Raw genomic sequence first — 19,979 nt, 5'->3', positions numbered from 1 at the left:
TCCCCAAAGTTCATTAATGGAACTGATAAATTTATCAGCACAGCAGCCATTTAGATGCTAGGTAAGGGTCACACATTTGCATACTTTCCTGCTAAGCTGATACAATTCAACTAGATAAATTATCATATTAAGTTTACCCTCCTGAGTTAAACTGATGGAGTTCAAAATTGTTTTCGATGGTTGTCATTAATCGCTGTTACATCTTAAATGCTCGCTTTGAAATCTAATTGTGGTGGGGTGCCAAGGGTCATATTAATAGCATTCTTATTGCTAAAGGTTTATAAAAACATGTTTGTTTTACTGATATTCTCACTGAAGCGTAAAAAATAATGAGAAATGAAGTATATTTATTATCAATAAAACTTAATTTAAAATGTACTTTGCAATATTTAAATTAGGTTTATCTTCTCCATTCAGGATTTTGTTCCATTAAGATTCATGGTTAAGTTGGAGCCATATAAATCAATGTCCTCCTACAAGTACTAAGGAAATACCAAAACTCCAGTTGTGAATATACTGTGTAAAGTGACATCTTGCACTATTCCCTTTTATGTTGCAGAATCTTTCAGTGATGAGAGATAATCTGTCATACTCTTAAATACTAAAGCACTTGAAAATGCTGGAGTCATACAGTATGTTTTCAAAACCCACTCGTCAACAGAAAAGATAAAAGTATGTTTTACATACTAGTACGTGTAAACAGCCACTTCACCTTTAAAAAAGCAATTTTGTGATGGGTAATTCCGAGCAAAGTAGGGAGTCGTTAATCCTTCCCATGCTCGCTGTTTTGCACCCTGAAACTCCAAAAATGGCAACGTATCACAGATTAAATCAGGGACATGCTTATCATTAAGATTACTGCTAGTCTACTGTAATATGCTATACATGAGGTTGCCTTTGAAACTCTCCCTCCATATTTAAAACCCTTTACCATTCCCAGCAACACTGCACCTTTATGCTCGACAGGCTGAATGCTTTGCCCACAGCTGAACTGATTTGTAAACAGGGCTTTTTTTGAGCAAGAATGTAGTTCCAGCTAGCTTGGTATCGGGGTGTGTGGCCTAATATGTAAATGAGCTCCTGCTGGGCTTTTTTCTACAAAAACCCTCCTGTTTGTAAATAGTCTATTCTATGACTGCCTCTGCCCTGTGCCTCCAGTATGATCGAAACCATTGATCATGTTTTGTTATTCTGCAATCAATGGTCCTCATTACAAGAACTTGGGATCTTGCCATTTTGAGCAAATATAACCTTGGTACTGAGCCCCAGGTAGTTCCTTTTCTGCTAGCTGATGTTAATCCTGAGGTGACACAAGCTGTGGCCAACATTCTGGCTTTTATGATATCCAAGGGACGCTCCTTTGCTGTGCATTAATGCCACAACTTGGAGGGTTTTATGTCTTTTAATACTATTTTACTAGTGACATGTTTTTATTTATTATTCATAAATGTTTCTGATTTTAGCTATTGTATTGTTTGGCACAAGACCTCAAATCAATGGAACTTATTGTGTATAACGGAAAAGGAAGACTGCCTTTGAAGAATCTTTAGTTGGTCTGCAATATGTTGGCCATTGTGTTAAAAAGGGACTTGCTGTATCTTCATTGACTTGTTTCTGGACATAACTCAAATAACTACTGTTGACCGGCCAAGCTCAAAAGACAGTCCACAGTGTACTACCAATTACCCAAGACACATTGCAAGAGAACGGCTGATGGGTCAAAGTGTGTTTTACGCCACATCCTCAAATGGCTCAGAAGGCAATCAAGTAGCATTATCTATACTGCTGCTAATATCTTCTAAATACCACAAATTAAAAGTTTGTACAGATCACCCCAGATGTCCTACATGCAAGTTACAATGAACGTTTGTACTATCTGCACATATGACACTTTTGTTTGACACATGGACACATGCTTTGAATAGAGCAATGGCCAAGGGCAGTATGGTTGTATAGAGCTATCATCTTTGAAGGGTCGGGGCTTCTCTATTTGTACAATCCTGATTGACATCAGTACTTTATCATTTAGAGTTACTCTACTTAGCTGATTGACACACAACCTGCTTGGTTTGGAACAGATATCCTATACTTACATTTCTAGTGTTATTATTCAGATCACTGAAGAAGGTCCTCTGGACCAAAATGCATTTGGTCTAGTGATTATTTTGTGTAACCAATGTTTTGGTCTTAGTTACTGTACGCGCAACTTATATGTGTGTTGCTGTATACTATGTAGATGTAATGTGACACCTACTACCTTGTAGTTTTTAATCTACATTTTCAATCTTGCTTGACTTGCTTCTCAGGTTGGTTTCCCCCCCTTTTGCTGTTTCCTATCTGTCTACAAAGCCAAAGTCTTTATCACTGCAGTCATAGACCAGCACAAGCTTCAGCAAAATTCCCAACCACCACAATGCGTACGAGAAAGATTAAAATTAATTCTCACAAATAAATTAGCTTATAATTAAAAGGAAAGTGCAAGTTAAATAAAATGATGGATAAAACTCGGGGGCTGGACTAGAAGACCTTGGATCCCTTCCAACTCTATGATTCTATGAAATTAAAATTCTGTAATCTGTATACTTAAGACATCAGTATCATGGCAAAGTTTACAGACTGCCACACAAAACTTCACAGTATGTGATGAAACCAGTGGTTTTCCATCTATAAGTAGCATTCAAGCATATTCATTTTTATATATATTTTTAATGAATTTATACTCCGCCCTTTCCCATAACGGGCTCAGGGCGGATCACAGAATAGATTAGACAACAAAACCAACAAGTCAAATTTAAAACAATACAATAAAAGTAAACAGCAGAACGATAAAACTAAATAAGGTGCATCACCGGCGGAAAGGGCACATTTCACAGAGTACAGTTTTTGGCCCAAAAAGAAGTGATGGTGTTAAAATCAGATTTAGCACCTCAACAAGGCTATAAAGCATGATGTCACAACAAGGGAGGCCGACTGATAGAATAGTTGGTGGAATAGGATGCCCGCGGCCTCAACCAAAAGCCCGATGGAACAGTTCCGTCTTACAGTCCCTAAAAAATGGCAGTAGCTCAGGCATACACCGAATGATTGATTATCTGTATACAGTGTGTGCTTGATTTTCCTCAAACGTGCATTGAGTAATTCTCATGTTAAATTCAATTCATGTACAGCTGAATGTGTGATTTAAACCTTATGTTTAAACAGTTTCTGGTCCCCATTGTCATCTGCACATGTTGCTCTTTCTTAGGAAGACATTCACATGTATATGTAGGATGTACATGCATTCACTGCAATATGGCTACTAGCCCACTCATGTAATATCATAACCAACAGCCCCCTCACTTCGATTCTCTGCATTTTTCTGCTTCAACAAGATCATTGTCAATACTCAGATATTTCAACATGCATTTTACTACCATGTAGACAAACTATCCTACTTCAAAATAAAAGAATTACAAAGATGATCAATAGAGTTTCATTGAATAATTAGAAAATTGATTGCCTTTAGAACAGGTGGTGTATGTATGTACATATTGGCAAAGAAAACTTGAGCTGGGCTGCATATATGGTGCATCTTGATCTGCTCTCAGTGGCTCCCCACTAAATCCAGCAGGATAAAGGAAATGGGGTACAATCTCACATACAGTTTAGAGGAGCCAAAACTTGCTAATTATTCCACTGGGGAAGATTAGGCCCCTGTCCCCTATATTAAGGTGCAATGCAATTTTATATCTGCTTGCACACACACGATTCAATCTTAAAGAAGAATTTTTGTCAAATTCCCACTCTCATTATAGATCTCCAATTCGCCATTCACACTATTCCTTAAGGTCCTCTTTCTCCCCCTCCCCCAAGAAGTATTTCAGGGAAATCATTAAGCTGCAGCCAGGGGGGGAGGAGCCCAAAGAAGGGTTGGCCACACATATATGAATAATACTGACTTGGGAGGGTAACAAAAAAAATTAACACAAGTAAATTAATTATGTCCTTAGCATGTTTTTTAACAAAGAAAGTTCAGTAGCTTTTAGTACTTACCACTGTACCAAGGAACTGAATGCTAAAGTTTCCACTGGCATCTCGTGAAAGGCACTGAAAGAAACAGGTATAGCTGTTGTTAAATTAGTAGAAACAATTTTTCCCCTGAGAATTCATACATTTCATGTTGTGACAAAGAGAGGGAGGTGAATTACAATAATCAAGTCTAACTTTAATCAAAACATGATTCATTACAACAGGTGTGGTTAAAACATAATGGTCCAATCATTGACCAAAATGAGGCAAAAATGCATAATCAGTCACTGACTGCTGCAACCTACTTGGCCCTGTTACTCCCCACTGAACCTGGACTCTACAACAGATCTGCTTTTGAAAACAGTATCCTTTCCCCATGGGAAGTGCTAAAGAAAGTCTCAGTAGTGTTTTGTGACAACAACGCACAGCTCAAAATCAAGAAGCCAGGCCCTTCTGTCACACAAGAAACTATGTTTATCATCTGTTGCTCTTCTCCTGCTTTCTTAAGCAATGGCCAAAGACTTAGGGCCTATTCTATACTAGCTTATTGTCTTGCCTCAAATAATTCACGGGATACTTTAAGTCTTTTCCCCCACTCTTGCGCTATTCTGCTTTGCTGAATCAAACATGGTTTCCCCCAGGCCAAAACAAAAATGTATTCAGAAAATGGAGATGTCACATAACACAAATATTTTGAAATTAATTTTAATGACAACACATCAGTGAAACATCTACAACTGAGTTAAAATTACTATGATACAGACTTCATTATTATCTTATATAACTCTTAATCATTACTTTAACGAAATAAATTTGTAATAATTATGATTATTAAAAAAAATGAATCTTCATTCTTTAAAAGCTTTTTTCCCAATACAAGTACCACTTGTAATAACATGAATAACTGACATACCATCCAAACATGACATCCTAGAGAAAGCAATTATAGAGACTAAACTAGATCACTCAATTCCTTGATTTCTATATTTGCAATTAAATCACATGTTAAGTTATCTTAAACTATCCAGAATCCTAGCAAACCCACAAAAAGATCTTGAATGTCTTATATGCACTTATGGTACACAAAATCAAAACATAATAGCTAACCTTACCCAAAATTCTCCTGAACATGTCACAAAAACACCCGCTCCTCTACCAGCAAGCATAGCAAAGGGATTCTGAGATGTAGCTCACTTATAAAGTGTGGACAGATCTTTGGAAGTCAAAAATGTTGCTGTCATCAACTATTACCACGAGGCTACCAACTTTTAAAATCATGACCAGATGGTACTTCACACTTCTCAAAGCTTCACACATAGTTTCATCATAAACACCTTACTCTGCTGGAAATCTTGCAAGCAGATTGGTACTTTCCCCCACTGCTGGTGGCAATGTGACAAAATACAGAACTTAATATCTAATAGAACCAATGGCTGTAGCAGCCAGGACAGCAATAGCCTCTCTCTGGAGGAATACATCAGCTCCTACTCTAGACAGCTGGTTCTGTAAACTCTGGGACCAATACATCATGGAGAACATCACAGATCAAATTAATAGATCCTTAAACTTCCATAGAGTCTCCAATTCCAATGAAAAATTGTTTGCATTGCTAGAATACTTATCTCATGAACAGGTTATCCCACATGATTGGTCTCAACTTCAAACATGGTTGTGATAGATACAAAATATCTGAATGAGATGAGATATAACGAAGCTCTCTCTTTCTGTACATTATAATCAGCTCTCCCCACTCCAACTCTTCTCTTTTAGTCATTTTGCTTGCTGTATTAATTATTACATACTTGCTGGTCAACATATACAGTATGTCACAGAAGTGAGTACACCCCCTCACATCTTGTAAATATTTAAGTATATCTTTTCATGTGACAACACTGAAGAAATGACACTTGGCTACAATGTAAAGTAGTGAGTCTTCAGCTTGTATAACAGTGTAAATGTGCTGTCCCCTCAAAATTACGCAACACACAGCCATTAATGTCTGAACTGCTGGCAACAAAAGTGAGTACATCCCTAAGTGAAAATGTCCAAATGGGGCCCAAAGTGTCAATATTTTGTGTGGCCACCATTATTTTCCAGCACTGCCTTAACCCTCTTGGGCATAGAGTTCACCAGAGCTTCACAGGTTGCCACTGGAGTCCTCTTCCACTCCTCAATGATGTCACGTAGCTGGTGGACGTTAGAGACCTTGCACACCTCCACCTTCCGTTTCAGGATGCCCCACAGATGCTCAATAGGATTTAGGTCTGGAGACATGCTTGGCCAGTCCATCACCTTTACCCTCAGCTTCTTTAGCAAGGCAGTGGTCATTTTGGAGGTGTGTTTGAGGTTGTTATCATGTCGTTATCCCCATTCCGAAGGGAGGGGATTATGCTCTGCTTCAGTATGTCACAGTTCATGTTGGGATTCATGGTTCCCTCAATGAACTGTAGCTTCCCAGTGCCGGCAACACTCATGCAGCCCCAGATCATGACATTCCCACCACCATGCTTCACTGTAGGCAAGACACACTTGTCTTCATACTCCTCACCTGGTTGCCACACACCCACTTGTACTGTGACATACTGAAGCAGAGCATGATCCCCTCCCTTCGGAGACTAGGCCTCAGGGCAGTATTCCAACATGATAACGACCCCAAACACACCTCCAAAACAACCACTGCCTTGCTAAAGAAGCTGAGGGTAAAGGTGATGGACTGGCCAAGCATGTCTCCAGACCTTAATCCTATTGAGCATCTGTGGGGCATCCTGAAACGGAAGGTGGAGGTGTGCAAGGTCTCTGACTTAACGTTGGTAGAATAGCATATATGAAAGTGAGCCTGCTCAAAAGTGAAAGCATCTGGGAGAACTTTTATCTCATCTCCAAACAGATGGTGACAAGCAGCAACCAAGATGTGTCTACCTTGGAATGTGTGGCGTTGGCTGGGGAAACTGTCAAAGTCTGGGGGCCCAATATGAATGACTTCTGGCAGGAGGTTTGAGCAGGAAAATGTGTGTCAGTTATCTGGTGTCTATAAAAGACTTTTAGGTTTCATTTTTATTCAGTTCTAGCAAGACCTCAGCTTTGTTAACATGCTACAAGGCTGTAATAAGTGTTTGCTTTGCTGATTCACATCAAATAAACCTTTTCTACTTCTGCATGAGAAGTCTACCCGAGTGATAACTGAGCAAAACCTTACAATAATAATAGTAAGCCAGTTCAAGGAAAGTTATGATGCACTAATACTCTTTGAGACTTCCTGTCACGTGTCTTTTTGTTAGCACCAGGCACTTTAAGATAGAAACTGCTGATGCTACATTATGTAACTCCAACTATACTAGCTCAATGAGAAGCATGTGAAGCTAATGGAGGCATGTGAAGCCAATTAAGTAGGGTGGAACATGATAGGCCAGCTCTACCATAAGAACCAACAACCTAGTCCTTAGACTTTGCCTTGGGTGGATGAGGAGGAAGGAGTGTTGGAGACGTGGAGAGCTATTTGATCACAGAGACTGTTACTCTGTCCGTTAGACTGATGATGGCAATGACCCTGGTATGTGTAGACTAAGATTTGGATTTGTGACTGTGTACCTCTGACCTGGATGGACTGACTTACTGTGCATTGACTGCTTTGGACTGCCTTTAACCACTCTTCTGCTGTAACCCCAATATAACTGTTTCAACCGGCTTACTGAGTTGTGTCTTTGTAGACTATTTACTAGAGGCTGCTCTTATCAGCACACTCATACTGCAGGACTTCTACGCACTACTGACATCGGTTGTGGGCCCAGCGTGGTCTGCAGGAGAGTAAGCACTGTCTGCAGCAGCTCTCGCCAGAAGGTCTACTCGTGAGTAAGCACAGTTTGGGGCGTGGCACTCTGTTTGTGTTACAGGCAACTATGGAGTCCAGTGTGCATATATCTGGCTTCTTGATACAGAGGCTTAATGGAGATAATTTTGCAACATGGTCAGAGAAGGTCACTTTACTGCTGAAGTTCCAGGGGCTGTGGGAGTACGTGGCACACCCCCCGGACATAGCTACACTACATGCCGTGGATGATGCCGAGGTAATTGCAAAGCATAAGTGCAATGACGAGAAGGCGCTTGCATTGCTAGGCTTGACCTTGGAGGATTCACAGCTCATTCATATTAAAGGGGCTGATACAGCCAAGTCGTGCTGGAATGCACTGAAGGCTATATATGAAAGAGAAAGTGTTGGGGCACACATTTTCTTAATGAAAAAGCTCTTCTCCACACGTCTAGAGGCAGGTGGAGACATGATGACTCATCTGGAGCACATGACTCGAATGTTACACCAGCTGCAGGACAAGCAGGTAATTTTTACTCCCCTGCAGCAAGCCTATATTCTTCTATGTTCCCTGGACAGTACGTATGACCAATTTGTGGCTAATCTTGACATTATTCCACAAGCTGATATTAACGTGCCCAGTATCACCCAACGCCTGTTGAATGAGGCTATGAGACGGAAGGACGCAGCTCACTTTCATTCAACAATGAATACTCCTGCCCGGGAGGTACTTAAAGGGGCAGAGTGCAAGGCAGCAGTAGCTAAAACAAAAGCTGTGCGTAAGTGCTACTTATGTGGAAGCACACAACACCTGCAACGCCAGTGTTCTTTGTACAAGAAGAGACATTCTCCAGCAGTTACCAAAGGAGGTGGGTGCAATGTAATCATTAATAATTCCTCCAGCAGCAGCAGGCAATTCATGGTTGACAGTGGTGCTACGGAGCACATGGCAAAGGACAGGAGGCTCTTTGAGACTTTTACTCCTACGCAAGGTCAGAGCGTGAAACTTGCCAATGGGCTGACTGCCAATGTAGCTGGGAATGGACTTGTCAACATCCCGAGCCTGGGGAGGAAATTCCTAATGCTCAATGTTCCAAGTTTAAATTATAATCTGTTATCAGTTTCTGCATTGACTGAACACAATTATAAAGTTTGTTTTACAGCTACTGACTGCAATATATGTACAGGTGGAATTACTGCAAAAGCTAAGAGGAAAGACGACCTCTATTTCCTGGAGAAGGAGCAAACAGTACAACATGTGAGTACTAATGAACCCCTGCATGATAACTGCATTCATCTTTGGCACCGCAGGCTAGGACACCTTAATTTCCAGGCAGTAAAGAAGACGCTTCAAGCAGCTGGAATTAAGACCAAGCCATGTGGGTGTTATATTGACTGTGAGGTGTGCAAGGCTGTTAAATCCAAAGCGACAGCAACCATATCTCCAAGCAAATTTCAGTCCAATGAAATACTCGACCTGGTGTTCCTTGACCTGATAGGTCCCTTCCCAACAAAGAGTCTGGGCGGAGCAAGATTTGCATTATGTATCGAAGACCACTTTTCAAGGTATGGATTCTGCTACCTACTTAGGTCTAAGTCAGAAACATTCCAAGCATTTCATAATTGGCTTCGGTTTGTGCACCGCAAGACAGGGAAATACCCTAAGACTATTCTGAGTGACAATGGTACTGAATTCTGTAATGAACGGATGATTGCTCTGTGCAGGAGGCACGGCATTGAGAGGAAATGCACTGCTCCCTACCGACCTCAGCATAATGCTTTTTGTGAACGCAGAAATCAGACCCTCACCAATATGTGTATGTGCATGTTACAAGACAGTAATCTACCAATGAGTTACTGGGGTGAAGGCATGATGTGTGCGTCGCATGTATTAAACTTGTCTTGGTCGTCAGCTACAGGTATGAGTCCTGCAGAGGCGTGGTACGGCAAGAAACCTTCCTTAGAGCATGTCAGGATATTTGGGATTCCAGCGTACGTCCATATCCCTAAGGAGCTCAGGCGGAAAGGAAAAAATAAGGCTGTAAGATTGCTATTTGTTGGCTATACTAACAACCATCGAGCTTTCAGGTTTTGCCGTGATGGGGAGAAGAAAATAACGACTAGCGCATCGGCTAGCTTTCTTGAAAAAACTGTCGGCTGGCAACGAACATCCTCAACTCTAATCATCCCAGCTGGAGTGAAACAAGAGCCGCTACCCGTTCCTAGGAGGGGGAGGAGGAGCCCGTCGCCCAGCAACAGAGACATCAAGGAAGAACCGTTAACTCCTACATCGCCAGGAGCCGGTGTTTCTCTGCAACCTGAGATGGCAACACAACAGACTGTGTCTGATGAAGCTGAAGAACCAATTCTTCGGCGGTCCACTCGAGAAACGAGGCCACCTGATCGCTACAGTCCAGGACAGACATGCGCAGTGATTGCTGAGCCGTCAAGTTATGAAAGCTTGCAGCACCTATCAACAGATGAGCAGGCTGGATGGCAAGCTGCAATGAAATCTGAACTAGAATCCCTGCAAAACCAGCACGTCTATGAAGAAACGACTCTACCTATCGGTCAGAGACTCATAGGGTGTAAATGGGTATTTAAGTTGAAGGCTGGCACAGATGGTACTACGCAGTACAAAGCCAGACTAGTAGCCCAGGGGTTTTTACAGGGGGGGCAAGACTATGACGAAACTTTTGCGCCCACACTAAAAGCTACATCACTGTATTGTGCTCTCACAATTGCTGCCAAGCAGAAATGTTTAGTGAGGCATCTTGATGTAAAGACAGCATACTTACACGCACCACTGAGGCACAGTATATACATGAGAAAACCACCTGGTGTCTCAGATGATGGTGATAATGCTAACACTTGCTGGTTGCTTAAGAAATCCCTATATGGATTAAAGCAATCCGGGTTCGAATGGAACCAACATTTGGTGGATAACCTGAAAAGGATGGGTTATAAACAAGGAGTTGCAGATCCCTGTGTGTTCATGAAGGGAACAGGGGAGCAACGTTCCATCATCTTAATTTTTGTTGATGATCTGGCACTGATATGCAAAACTGCCAAAATAATGAATGATACCATAGATGCTCTGAAAGCAAAATTTACTGTAAGAGATCTAGGTGAGATCAGGCAATATGTGGGATTAGAAATTGCTAAAGTACATGATGGGTACAAGATATCACAGCGGGCTAAGATATCCCAATTATTAAAACAGTTCAAAATGGAACAATGTAAAGGGGTACAAAATCCCATGCTACCATGTAATGAATCTGAATGTGAACAGAGTCCACTGTTTGACCAGGGAATATATCAATCCCTAATTGGAAGTCTGTCATATTTAGCAAATTGGTCCAGACCGGATATAGCCATGGCCACTAATGTGTTGGCTAGAGCTGTCAAAGATCCTAGGCAAATGCATTGGCTAGCTGCCAAACACATATTAAGATATTTAAAGCAAACCATAGACTTGGGTTTATTCTTAACACCTACTGGTGATCTTGATATGTACGCCTATGCGGATGCTAGTTTCGCTAATGATCCTAAAACAAGACAGTCCACAACTGGAATGGCAATCTTTCTAGGAGGCGCCCTAATTGGGTGGAGATCACTGAAACAAAAACATGTATCTCTGTCCACCTGCGAGGCAGAATACGCTGCATTAAGCGCTGTGTGTACAGAAATCATTTGGTTTAAACAACTGCTGTTGGATTTTGGTATATGTCACATGAATCCTATTGTTGTAAGGGAAGACAATCAGGCAGCTATCCAGTTAGCAACTTCATATGGAGTTAAGAATCGGTCTAAACATACAGATGTACGCTTTCATAATGTTAAGCAATGTTTAGAGGATAAACTGATAGCACTAGAGTACTGTGAAACGAATGCCAATATCGCAGATCTGTTTACCAAAATACAAACCCATGTAAAGCACAAAGAAAGTTGTATAGCTTTAGGACTCAGAAAATGAGACAGTAATGTCGTGCTGTATGTATGAATGAAATGTTAAATGAAAATGTTTATGCTAAAACTGTATAGTACATGTCGTTACATAAGGGGAGGATGTTAGCACCAGGCACTTTAAGATAGAAACTGCTGATGCTACATTATGTAACTCCAACTATACTAGCTCAATGAGAAGCATGTGAAGCTAATGGAGGCATGTGAAGCCAATTAAGTAGGGTGGAACATGATAGGCCAGCTCTACCATAAGAACCAACAACCTAGTCCTTAGACTTTGCCTTGGGTGGATGAGGAGGAAGGAGTGTTGGAGACGTGGAGAGCTATTTGATCACAGAGACTGTTACTCTGTCCGTTAGACTGATGATGGCAATGACCCTGGTATGTGTAGACTAAGATTTGGATTTGTGACTGTGTACCTCTGACCTGGATGGACTGACTTACTGTGCATTGACTGCTTTGGACTGCCTTTAACCACTCTTCTGCTGTAACCCCAATATAACTGTTTCAACCGGCTTACTGAGTTGTGTCTTTGTAGACTATTTACTAGAGGCTGCTCTTATCAGCACACTCATACTGCAGGACTTCTACGCACTACTGACACTTTTTATTAGGTGGTTATCTCAGCCTTCTCCAAGGTGTTTCACCTCACACAACCCTCAAGAAGTAATTTATACTGTGAGATAGTGACTTGTCTAAGGTTACTGGATGAGCTTGACAGTGTAGCAGTCATCAGTACCTGAATGCCCCATCCCAAAGTCAATAATGAATATCAAAACACAATGCACTTGGCAGCATTGAATCAAATACTAATAAAATGTTGATCTTAAAAATAGCTTATGAGGTAATGAAGCTACTGATCAAGATGCTGTGTACAAACATATAACTCTAAAAGTTTTATATATAGAAAAATATTATATAATATTATATACAGTATACACACACACATCTCCCTTAACTTCATATATACATGTTAAAGTTGAGTGAAATAGACAAAACACTATGCCCCCCCCTCCCCAAAAACCTTTACTGGTGTAAAGTGCTCCTAGATACTCTAGATAAAGTACTCTAGATACACATATACAAATAAAGCAATGCTGTCATTGAACCATCTCTTTTTTCCACCAGCTAATGGGTCAGCCTGTAGCACTCCACACTATACAGCCTCAGGAAACAAAGGAGATGTGCCAAGACTTGACATATTTCAACAAGAAATGATTAATGGAACGGAAAATGTGGGAAATAAAATTTCATACAAAAATCATGACGTTTACTTTTAAAAAGGAAACAGGAATATACACTTTCCCCCACAGATTGGGAAAAAAACAATCAAGTTTTGGAAACTGGAAAGAAGAATAAAGTGCCAGCTGCCTACAATTAATCAGATTGAGCCAAAGTAAACAGGTACAGACTACTTGATAAAGCTGTCAAAATTGGTAAAGTGAAACAAAAATCAAGGACTTAATTCTCTTAAATGGAATGTACTGCACCATCATTAGCATCCTGTCAGTTAGTGATACATTTAAGAACAAATCATTTTAATCCCTTGCAAAACTTGTACACACACATGGAGAGACACAGACAGAGTGCATGATAAATTTTTAAGAGTCTTCACATCAAATACAATGCAGATTTCATTGTGGTGAAATATTTTAATGAAAACACTACAAAAAAAGGTCTTATAGTAAAAAAGAAATAGATTCAAAACTTGTCATTAAAAGAGCCATGTCTTCTAAATTATTCCTGCCAGTGGTTTCTACAGAAGGAAGCAGTCCTATCAATACTCACAGACCTACAGAGCAATCAGAAATCCCTTCTCCACAGGGCTACATCATGGGTATATCTTCAGCAAAATGGGGCTTAGTCTGCTCCTGAAGCCATTCCAGCCCCAGTAAGCTCCCCAATGCTGTCATAATGTTATACTAGCATATATCTATAAAATCCCCTAGAATCCACAGTAAGTGAAAATATGAATTCCCTTGTTCACTCTTTCACCCCACTTCCAGGTCTCACAATATCTTAGGATACCAACTCATACATGTAGATCAACCAGGATCTAAACAAGGTAGGCAAGGCTCTGATAATCTTAAAATGGCCACTGATCTGATTGCTTTGAATAGAAAAAGATCTAATCATGTTGCTATTCTCTCACTTGATTTTGAAAAAGCTTTTGTCAAAATACACTGAAATTTGTCTTTGCCAGGCAGTAGGGATGGGCACAAACTGTTTCATGAGCCAAAATTCAGCACAAACTGGGCCCTGTTCAGAGCCCCTGAATTGATGCTCTGGGAAAGTGCTTTCACCCGACACTTACCAGACTTTTGTCTGGTTCAGTTGTTTGGGCCATTTAAATCTAACAGCTGAGCAGGATGGGTCCACATGTGACCTGATAGGCTTAAATGGCTGTGAGCCATTTCACTAGTTAGTCTCTGCTGCTTTGCAGGATCACAGCCCCTGGAAGTAATCACAGTAGACAGTGCTGATTCAGTTTCAATGAAATTCCCTACAAGTAATGGTTACATATTGGGATCAGTGACTATACTATGATGTCAAGAGCTAGGTCAGTCAGAATCCAGAATCAGCATCAATATCAGTCCAAAGTCAGGGTTCCAGAAGTCAGACAGGGTAGGGTCATTCAGTCCAAAGTCAGTCCAAAGTCAGTCCAAAGTCATTCAGTTCCAGAAGTCAGGCAAGGCAGAGTAGTTACAGTCCAGAATTGTGCACAAGAGCAAGCAGGTCCAAGATCCAAGTCCATAGCCCGAAGGTCACTGAAGCGAAGCAGAGTCAGGAGTTATGGTTGCAAAGTTCACCAGGTGGTGACTTGTTGCTTCTGCATCCAGCAGTCTCCCATGACTGGCTTTTATAGGCATCTGCTGGAAGATCTTTCTTGCAGTCAACTGCTTGGGAGTAACCGTGCAGACACTCACCATCAGCAAGCAGCTGGTGTCGGGCCAGGAGATGTGTGCTTTGTTTTCTCTCCTGCATCTCCATTCTAAGCCTTTGTCTCTGGTGTTCAAAGGGTGTGGGTGAAACCGGTGGGATGGTAATAACCATCTGGGTTTCATCTGTTGGAACTGGTTGGAAAGTGCTGATAGCTCTTTATCAGCTGCTGGCTGAGAACTCTGACAAGTATTCCATTCATCTTCTTGCTTGTCAGTTTCTATTGATTCAGAGCAGGACTCCTCTTCTCCTGAGGCGTCCTCTCCTCCTGACTGACCCACGACATATGGCTATACTAGGAAGCTAGCATGGTGAAGGTTAAGAACAGCAGAGTCTAATCCAGAGAACCAGGTTCAATTCCACCTTCCCCTACATGAAGCCAGCTGGGTGACCTTCGGTGCTCAGAGCTCTCTCAGCACCACCCCCCCCCCCAAAAAAAATAAGTCTAGCTTGCCACCTTAAAGAGTTAGAACTTTAAAAAAAAAAGAGTTAGAACTTAGTATCTCCTGGCTATACTACACACAATGCCATATGATAATGATTATTACTCTTCTGTGCCCCTCAAAAAAGACATCATACCACATGGAAACCCCCAAGGCACAGGGGGGTTGGATGAACTGCAAAAGTGCCATCTGCACAATTCTGCAGCTCACTTGTTTGCTGCTCCTCATTACTGTGCTTCTGTATGCTTGCTCCGTGGTGCAGAGTGGTAAAGCTGCAGTACTGCAGTCCGAGCTCTCTGCTCATGACCTGAGTTTGATTCCAGCAGAAGCTGGGTTCAGGTAGCCAGCTCAAGGTTGACTCAGCCTTCCATCCTTCTGAGGTTGGTAAAATGAATACCCAGCTTGCTGGTGGGGGGAGGAGTGTAGGTATCTGGGGAAGGCAATGGCAAACCACCCCGAAAAAAAGTTTGCCGTGAAGCGTCATGATGTGACATCACTCCAGAGTCGGAAATGACTGGCGCTTGCACAAGGGACTACCTTTACTTTTTTTATGCTTGCTCTAACCAGTGTGCATCAGTGTTGTGCTGTGCTGCTTTCAAAAGCTGGGGCCATGAATACAGGTTAACTGCCTCCCTCTCTACCTCTCATCGGGGCTTCATCAGCATGTCACACTGGGACTTGTGAGTGATGAGAAGGTTTCTATGGACTCCAATATAATTGCTATGCTCTCTGCGACTTGGCACTGAATTTTATCATTTCTCTCCTCTGCTGGGCAAGCACAGAATATTCATCGACTAGCTGTGTCAGCAGCAGTGTCAGTGATGAGCCAGTATTGAGGCCTTAGGATCTGGTTGCCAGTCCAATGTAAAGGCTGCTCACAATGATGAAATACAAGGTTCAGAGTGCAAAACCTACCCTAAATCCTGCCATTCTGAAAACTAAAGAGTGGGGGGGGGGGGGGGACTATTTAGAATCTAAACTCAAATACAGTTTTATTATCCAATGTTACTGTCTTTTTGGAATACAAAGATAACCTCCTTTCGCCTATGCTGTCATTCATAAAAGGATATGTACAGTTACTACATGCATACGGTGGTAGAACAGAAGTTACAGTTCTACTAAGATTTTATGGTCAGCACTAAATTATCAGACAGTAAACGATGTCAGACATGACAGCAACCATTCTGTGTTTCTGAAAAGCAGTACTATAATTCGGAATGGTATCAAGTGAGGAACGGAATTGTGAGGAGGTACCACCTGCTAGGGTTGCCAAGTCCAATTAAAGAAAAATCTGGGGACTTTGGGGGCGGAGCCAGGAGACTTTGGGGGTGGAGCCAGGAGACATTGGGGGTGGAGCCAAGATCAAGGCTGTGACAAGCATAATTGAACTCCAAAGGAGTTCTGGCCATCACATTTAAAGGGACGGCACACCTTTTCAATGCTTTCCTTCCATAGGAAATAATGAAGGATAGGGGCACCATCTTTTGGGGCTCATAGAATTGGACCCCCTGGTCCAATCTTCTTGAAACTTGGGGGGTATTTTGGGGAGAGGCACTAGATGTTATACTAAAAGTTTGGTGCCTCTACCTCAAAAAATAGCCCCCCAGAGCCCCCAATAGCCACGGATCAATTCCCTATTATTCCCTATGGGAATCGTTCTCCATAGGGAATAATAGAGTGCCCAGTAGACATTTCCCTCCCCCCCCACGCTTTCTAAAGGGGGGGAGGGCCTCCAAACAAGAGAATCCCCTACCCCCTCCCTCTCACACACACAAATACTTACCAGATTGGAGAACTCTACTTGCTGTGAAAACGAAAGAAAAAAAAAGGGAGGGGCTGTTCTCCGAAGCTCTTCCTGCTTCCTGCCCAGCCTTAAAGGGGCCACACATTTTACAAACGGCTCAGGATCTCAACAATATGAAGCCTGCAGGTATGTTCTTCCCCCCCCCTCCACCGCCCACCCCCGCTTCCCGATTTCTGGGGGGCGGGAGATTAGGCTGCGAACCCAGAAGTCCCCCGCCAGAGCGGGGGGGTTGGGAAGCCTACCACCTGCAGAAAGGGAAGGAGGACCCTTCTCTTTCGCTTTGGTACTAAAATAAGAACTCACACACAGAGAGAGACAGTTTCCACCTATTAGGTGTGCTTAAAACTTTTGGAACTACCACTACAAGACATCTAATATGGTTTAATTTTAAAAAGACTAAAAACTGCAGTGAATGGGGGAAAGAATAAATTTTTCCTCCTAGGCTTATTAAAAACAGATACAGTAAGCAACGACTATTATCCCAAAAATGGGGGGAAAGCCAAGCTTGTTTTAATATTTATTGTAAGAACTTAAATCATACATAATAATAATTTATCATGATTAATGTTTCTTTTTGTGTAAAACAGTTTTATTAAATTGCAATATATTGTTATAATATTCTTTTTAAAAAATTAATACGAAATTAATACCAATACATTACATTATTTTTTCCTCCTCCCCTCCCCGCTTTTCATGACCCCCGCTGGTGTTTACTTAAATTGCTTAAAAAAACCCCAAGGTAATTGTATCAATCCTAGAATCTTCATATTAAAAACCTTATAACAAAAAGAAAAAATAAGTAAAGGAAAAACCAAACCCTATAAAATAATTATAGTCCATCTTCATTCTTATCTTTTAACCCTTATCCGGAAAAAATACAAGTGACACAATAAAAATAAAAAAACCCCCAAAAAATTATTCCTTTGCAATTTCAGTCCATTATTCCATAGAATTTCAACTGTTGTCAAAAATCGCTAAATGTCCCTTTGCCTTCCAATGTTTTTCAACATATTTTTGAAATTTCTCCCATTCCATTTTAAATTTCTCCAAGTCATAGTCTTTTAAGATTCTTGTAAGTTTGTCCATTTCACTCCAAGACATAACTTTCAAAATCCAATCCCATTTTTCTGGTGTTTTATCTTGCTTCCATAACTGCGCATATAATGTCCTTACCGCTGAAAGCAGATACCACACAATCGTTCTATCATGTTTCGGAACACTTTCCATTTGTAATCCCAACAAAAAAATGTCTGGAGAACTCAATGTCATAGCCTAAAATTTTTGACATTTCTTTCAGAATCATTTGCCAAAATTGTCTTGCCTTTTCACAAGTCCACCACATATGGTAGAAAGAACCTTCACGTTTTTTGCATTTCCAACATCTAGCTGACATCTGATTATTCATTTTTGCCAATTTCTTAGGTGTCATATACCATCATATACCATTGCTGAGCAGAAAGGTTAAAACGGATAAAAGGAAGTACTTCTTCACCCAAAGGGTGATTAACATGTGGAATTCACTGCCACAGGAGGTGGTGGCGGCCACAAGTATAGCCACCTTCAAGAGGGGTTTAGATAAAAACATGGAGCACAGGTCCATCAGTGGCTATTAGCCACAGTGTATGTGTGTATATAAAAAGACTGACCAAGAGAGAGATCTTGGGGTCGTGGTAGTATTAGCCACAGTGTATGTGTGTATATAAAATTTTTTGCCACTGTGTGACACAGAGTGTTGGACTTGATGGGCCATTGGCCTGATCCAACATGGCTTCTCTTATGCTCTTATGTTCTTATGTTCTTATCTATATAACATTTTAAAGCAATTTTCTTTAATGTTATAACATGTCGATATCCTCAGAGTTCTTCCATAAATACTCCCATGATTCCATTTGTATTTCTTTATTAATATTAATTGCCCATTTTATCAATTGAGATTTAACTACTACATCTTCTGTAGACCATTTCAATAATAATTTGTAAATTCTTGAAATCAACTTTTCATTATCCCCCAACAGCATTCTTTCCAGTTCTGTTTGTTCTAGTCTTATACCTTCATTTTTGATATCCTGTTCTACCAAACTCTTAATTTGTTGCAACTGAAACTAGTTATATTTATACTGTAATTCTTCAGCCGAATTTAACTCCACTTTTACTCCATGTATTTTTAATAATTGTTTAAATGTTAACCACATCTCTTCATCAGTATCTAAAGATAGCTGTATTACTTCCGTTGGCACAATCCATAATGGCTCCATATTTTTTAGATATTTAACAAATTTCTTCTTATATAATGTGAAAAAAATCCATCCATCTTGTTTTCCCCATAATGCATATAAGCATGCCAGGCAAAAATATTTCCATGACCTTCTAAGACCAATAGTTTCTTATTTAATAATGTCATCCATTCCTTAATCCACACCAAACGTACTGCAGCATGGTACAGTTTTAAATTCGGCAGTTGGAAACCTCCCCTTTCTTTTGCATCGGTTAAAATTTTCATTTTAATTCTTGGTTTTTTCCTGGCCCATACAAATTCTGAAATCTTCCTTTGCCATTTACTGAATAATTATCCTTCACAATTGGAATTGTTTGAAATAGGAACATAATTCTTGGTAGAACATTCATTTTAATTGCAGCAATTCTGCCCAGCATAGACAAGTTCAGTTTATTCCATTTTATCAGATCTTCATCAATCTCACACCAAAGCTTCTCATAATTATTGTTATACAAGTCTATATTTTTCATAGTAATTTCCACACCTAAATATTTTACTTTTGCAGCAACTTCACATTGTTACACTTTGTAATTCTTCCTGCTGGCTCTTTGTCATGTTTTTACACAAAATTTTTGATTTTTCTTTATTTATATAAAAGCCTGCCAATTCTCCATATTCTTGTATCTTACGAAGCAGCAATGGTGTTACATATATGGGATTTTCATTAATAAACATTACATCATCAGCAAACGCTCTGTATTTATAAGAAAAACCTTTTCAGCCCTTTATTTCCTTGTA

At 40.6% G+C, this 19,979-nt stretch overlaps 1 protein-coding gene across 1 annotated transcript in view; it reads right to left on the bottom strand.

Annotated features, from left to right (window-relative positions):
* PCCA (propionyl-CoA carboxylase subunit alpha) overlaps positions 1–19,979 on the bottom strand; it is a 336,154-nt gene that overhangs the window by 73,198 nt on the left and 242,977 nt on the right. Inside the window, exon 21 of the mRNA XM_060233665.1 lies at positions 4,033–4,086. Coding sequence (XP_060089648.1) covers positions 4,033–4,086 — 54 coding nt within the window. The remainder of the gene's footprint in view (positions 1–4,032; positions 4,087–19,979) is intronic.

The sequence above is a fragment of the Heteronotia binoei genome, chromosome 3 (genome assembly GCF_032191835.1).
Source record: "Heteronotia binoei isolate CCM8104 ecotype False Entrance Well chromosome 3, APGP_CSIRO_Hbin_v1, whole genome shotgun sequence".
Lineage (NCBI taxonomy): Eukaryota > Metazoa > Chordata > Lepidosauria > Squamata > Gekkonidae > Heteronotia > Heteronotia binoei.
This window is presented reverse-complemented; position numbering and strand designations above follow the sequence as displayed.